This window comes from Gouania willdenowi, chromosome 12 (assembly GCF_900634775.1).
Source record: "Gouania willdenowi chromosome 12, fGouWil2.1, whole genome shotgun sequence".
NCBI lineage: Eukaryota > Metazoa > Chordata > Actinopteri > Blenniiformes > Gobiesocidae > Gouania > Gouania willdenowi.
Genome location: NC_041055.1, coordinates 7,219,739 through 7,225,421, shown reverse-complemented (window position 1 = coordinate 7,225,421; position 5,683 = coordinate 7,219,739). Strand labels below are relative to the sequence as shown.

The 5,683-nt window shown below is 38.0% G+C and overlaps 1 protein-coding gene across 2 annotated transcripts; it reads left to right on the top strand.

Annotated features, from left to right (window-relative positions):
- Positions 1–270: 270 nt before the first annotated feature.
- Positions 271–5,232, top strand: arid6 (AT-rich interaction domain 6). Of its 2 annotated transcripts, XM_028462893.1 has the most exons (6): positions 271–421; positions 916–1,072; positions 1,381–1,433; positions 2,095–2,192; positions 2,265–2,409; positions 3,370–5,232. In XM_028462893.1, exons 1-6 carry the CDS (start codon positions 410–412, stop codon positions 4,573–4,575), a joined length of 1,671 nt encoding a protein of 556 aa, XP_028318694.1. In that variant the 5' UTR covers positions 271–409; the 3' UTR covers positions 4,576–5,232. The 2 variants fall into 2 exon arrangements, with proteins under 2 accessions (XP_028318694.1, XP_028318695.1); XM_028462894.1 differs by lacking the exons at positions 271–421; positions 1,381–1,433 and having other exon boundaries at positions 948–1,072.
- Positions 5,233–5,683: the final 451 nt, after the last annotated feature.

Here is a 5,683-nt window from a genome sequence, read left to right as displayed (position 1 = left end):
TAATCCTACTCCACACAATGCTTCATAAAAGCAAATAATTACAACAATGTGATAACTGATTGCAAAACGTGACATGAATGCAAAATAAAACAAAGATTCAGGCTATGACATTGCATTTTTTTTATTTTTTTTTATTTGCAGGATGTCCCTATATTTGGCCAATTCTGAAGTGTGTTCTTTGAATATCGCTTCCTTTAGCCAAAAGCTCAAAAGCAAGTCAAACTGGTCCGACTTGAGAAAATCTCAGCAAGAAGAGGAGGTTAGGAGTGAACACCCCTTCTGTTAGTTTCCTAGAACACTCGCAGACAGGTGTGTGACTAACGTTGTGTGTCAGTGAGCCGCCGATGGGAGTTCAGCTCACAGGAATATTTCTGTAAAGGCTAATATTCCATCTATTATAAATCGGTTGATGGGAATTCAGGTAAGGATTTACACTCCTCTTTTATAATATAATTTGATTTCAACATACTTGGTTTTTGTCTTTATTTTTGCCTGTTGTCAATTTTCACCCCATTGAATTAATTATAATTGCAATTGAGTTATTATTTACGTTACAACTTTGGGCCAGTTCAGTTTTTGGCATATTCTATCAATTCTCTTCCTATTTTTGGAAATCCACAAAAATAGTAAAATGGGAAGAGAAATGTGTGTGTTTTAGGTTGGTTTTTCTTTTATTGATTAAGGCGATGCAATGCAGGAAAAATAGGACCTTTTTGACTGATATATGAACAATGATGTGCATTTGTTTGACAATCTTCAATCATGACCCGCACACAGATTACACATTAATAAGCCAACATCTCAGAGCTATGGGACTGTTTTTGCGCACTATTGTTACCTGTATGGCTGTCACGGATAATTTCATTATCATGCACATCAATTTATTACTCACCCTCTGCTTAATGTTGTTTTCAGGAAGACATGGAAAAGGCAAATGCCGGTTTTCCAGATGTGGGGGCCGAGGAGCCGAAGAAGGAGTTGACGGAAGAGAAGTTTCTGAAAGATCTCTTCCTTTTTATGACTAAGAGAGACACACCGATCGAGAGGATCCCACACCTGGGCTTCAAGCAAAGTAATTACAACCAGAAAAATCTAAATGTATATTTGTATAAGCATGAGCCTGTGTCGATAGTCATTTATGCAGGAAAAAAAACTTAGAAAACACTATTTGACCAAAAATTGTATTTATATTCAAATATTCTTACTTCAACTACCTTATATTTAAATAATTACCATTATTAATACAGGTTTTTATTTTTGTGTATTATTAGTTGACGCATTTCTCATTGAATTCTCTTTTTATTTGTAACTTTGTGAGTTACAACGTGAAAGTTATTTTTTCAATCTAATTTTTTGTTTGTTTATCTTGTTGTTTTCCAGTTGATTTGTTTCTCATGTTCAAGACCGTTAATGGCTTGGGAGGTTATCAACAGGTAAATAAAAATCTCATCTCCTTTTATAAAATGTCTCCTTGTAAAACATTCTTTGTGATCTAATTTCATTGGTAGACTGTAGACCAGAGATGGGCAACTTTTATCACAGCGGGGGCCACAAAAGTGTAGTTATCTGATCCGAGGGCCACGTTATCAGCATTTATGAACAATCTGACCATTAATACAGGAAAGAACAAAGGCTTTGTGTATTTTTTGTTTCATCTGTTTAATGTTATATTTTGTTGTAATTTTGTATAATTTTTCTCTTTTGTGTATTTTTGTTTGTTTTCTGCATATTTGGAACCATGTTGTGTGTATTTGTTGTCATGTTGTGTGTTCTCCTAATTTTTTCTGCGTATACATTTTCCATGATACATCTGTTTTTGTTTTTCCTTTGTGCAATTTCAGTGTTTTTGTTTGTTTTGGGGATTCATTTTGTATATGTTTTCTGTTGTTTTGCTCTTCTCTTTGTATTTTTCTGTCATTATGTGCGTTTTTGGATTTATTTTGTGCATACAGTTAGATCAAGCTTCCAGCTGCCCACATCTGTAGACCTATTACATTAGATAGTGCTTACTTAGAATAACAATGACTCCATAAAAATACTTTTGTAAAAGTAAATCCTAATCTTTTATTCCAAAAACTCTTTCTTGATCCTTAGGTGACCGCGCAGCAAATGTGGAAACAGGTTTACAACGCTTTGGGAGGAAACCCTCGAAGCACGAGTGCAGCCACCTGCACCCGGAGGCATTACGAAAAGTGAGCTAATTCACACCCTGGCCCACTGTCAGTGTTTTACTCTTTGGCTTTAACCACGTGTGTTTGACACAGGCTGCTTCTACCGTATGAATGTCATCTGAAAGGCATCATACTGAGTGTCATCCCACTGCCCAAGCCCGTCCATTGTCTCCCCTACAGCAAGGACGACGACTGTGGGCCGAGCCAACCAAAGCGCAGGATTCTACACGCCTACCCAGTAAGCACCATTTAAAACACAGTGCTTTAATTACAGTGATCGCAAGTGGGTATAGCAGGGAAACGTAAAGCTTTAATGAACAATTTCATGCTTAACGTGTTTTCAATGTTTTTCTAAATGCTGCACCTTTATTTATTAAAAGCACATTGAGTTGCATTGTGTATGAAATGTGCTAAACTATTTTCCTTTCCTTTGCCTATAATAAGAGAACAGTACATGTCCAGTAAAGGTCATAGCAATTATATACATAATGTAAATAATATTTAATAATAATTATACAGTACATGTAATGATTAATATTAAAATACAACTGAAACCCTATAAAATCAAATCTATATTATTTCATATTGAGATTAATTTAATGGCTGCATCAAATCTAATCAGATGTATTTGTGGCTACAATAGTAGCTTATCACCACTATGTGTGGAGTGAAAGAACAATGCCATGTAAAGCGCTTGAAGTCACCAAAATTATTATTATTATTATTATTATTATTATTTATACGAATCAAGTATAACATTTAATCTAAACAAGTTTAGTTAAAACAAATATAATATTTTGAATCAAATAAAAACTAATTGAGGATATAATAAATTGGCAGACCGTAGAATATGGAATAGAAGCATTTTATTGTCATTGTACAACAAATAAAATGAAATTAAGGTGCTCTAAAAGAATAAGGAATGACATATAACACACTTAAATAAAATATTGGGAAAATAAATAAATATAATACTATAATACTACTCAGCATTACCATAACACGCAATATAAAATGTAAACTAACCTGTTGGTGAGATAAATGAATATGGCACGGATAGTGGATTGTACTTTGATGTGAATTATTGCACATAGATAGGATTTATGATTGCACATTTTGGGGCCTCAGGTCAAAAAGCAGCTTCTACGCTTTGTGAAACTCTTTCCGCCTCTAACAAAACGTCTTCTATTTCCAACAGAAACCGTATCCCCTCCACATGGATCCACATGGGAGCCTCTTCTCTCTGCCTCCTCCCTACCCACACTACTATCACCCAAGCCATCCCCCCCTCCCCTCCCCCCCAGTCTTACCACCTCAAAGTTTGCCCGTCTTACAGCCAAAATTCTCCATCCCGCCACTTCATGTAAGCCCCACTGAAAGGGTCAAGGAGCCACTGGAACACCTTCGAAACTTGTCAAATTTGTACAAAACCTCATCTGGACTGATTCAGGAGCCCCTGAACCTGAGCAAGAAATCCTCCCCTCCAGAAACCATCAGTAGCCCATTGTCCTCTTTTTCCCCGCCTTCATCTAGCAAGAACCCAAAGTTCCTGAACAAACCCTCCACCCTTTACACCAGTCATCATACAGAGGTTCCCAGGAGTGACGAGTCTGAAACACAAAAGCCCGAACCCAGGCCAGGCATCTCGTCTTATTCCCACCCTGGAGGAGTAAGAGAGACTGACGAAGCAGCCAAAAGAGACAATGATGCACCAGAAATACCACAAACCCCCTTCTCACCCAAAGCAGACTGTACACTCAAGCCAAATGAAGATGGGCACAACTTCAACCTTCAGCATTTACTGTCAGGCTTCCCTCGAAGCAGTGAGGGCAAAATGGAGATTGAGGTACCGCTGTCCGTGTTTCAAAACTGGCTGAAGATATACGGAACCTCAGCTTTCTACAAAACGTCTCCTCCTCCACAAGAGGAGCATCACGGACCAACAAGATGGCCTGACTCAAAGGCAACACCCATCGACAATCCTCGACACTCACCTGAGGATCTGAGGCTGAGGAATACCAGCCCAGTACCAAACAGATATACGACCAGGTCTCCCCACAGCACAAACAACAATCCCCTCAACCGATGCAGCGCTTGGCTTTCGGGAGGAGGGTCGACAACGCCAAACAGGAAGGACGGCCGTCCATTTGATCTGCAAGAGGCCAATGCTACAGCCAGCTCCAGGTCTCCACCTTCCCGGGAGGAGTCGGCTCCCAAGAAACATGAGGCTGGTCCAATCCGAGCTCAGCCAGAATTCATCTCCAAGATGGGTTTGGAGGGAAAAACCCAAAAGTCAGAGACTCAGTCATCCTCTTTATTCAAGATGGACTCAAACCCACTGATGATGCACTTCACCACTGAGGAGGTTATGAAGCTAAAGAAAATTATCTCCAGTTCATCATGAAGACACAGTCGAACAGACTCTATTTAACATTTACTGTTTGTACAAACGTATCATGAATACAAAACTAATAACAACACTCAGAAAACTTCCGCCAGAAACAAATACTGTATCTTCTTTGCCAGTTGTTGTTCCTGATCATAGAAATGAGTTAAAAGCATGTGAAGTATTAATCATTATTGTTCTATCTCCATTAATTCCCATACATTAGGTCCAAATGTATGGGCACACCCATTATTTTTGCAAAATTGCCATGAAATGTGCAATCCGGATCTGATCTCGATGCATCTCTAAATTGAAGAATCAGCCAGACATAAATGAGTTAAATTTCAGTTTTTCGCCAAAATACAGGTTTTCAACCACGCCGTCATTTTCTCTTGTTTGTTTTTCGGCAAAATGGTTTGAAGAAAGGTTTGATGCTGTAAATGGCATTGGCGTGTTAATAGTTAGTGCTTGTCGATACCGATGCCAGCCTTTTAGTGCCGTATTGGGCCCCTCTCGATACTAGTATCGGCACGTTACTGATAATTAAATAAATGAACGCAGTTAAAAATCTAAATGTACCATCGCAGTCATATTTGTAATAATTGTCCACCAGTGTCGGATAATGCTGCCGTCTGTTCATTTGTGTTGTTACAATAGACTTCCTGTAATCTGAAACCATGTGTGAACTTTTCCATCAACAATCTGACTCAATTGTTCATTGTTTTTGCTTTGTTTACCAGATCTTTTTGACACTATAGCAAGTTATCCCTTCAGATCCATGAACCAGTGCATATTTGGTGCATTTTCCACGTGTTCAGCAAATCACTGTCTGTAATTTGTACATGGAGTTCAGAATCCCATTTTTTCATTATGTATTCAAGTGGGGTTTTTTTTTTTGGGGGGGGGGGGGGGTTTCACACAACATAGGCAAAACGTAGCACTTCTCTGTTTTGTATTCGTCCCACAATGATTGATTTTTAAAGCAGCAAAAGTGTAAACTTAATGAAATAATTTAAGCCAGGAAATTGTTTTTATATGTATATACAGTATATATTCTGTTTCATATTGTTTGTGAAATATTCCCATGAAATAAGCTTCATATTGTATAAAGATGAATAAATTAAGA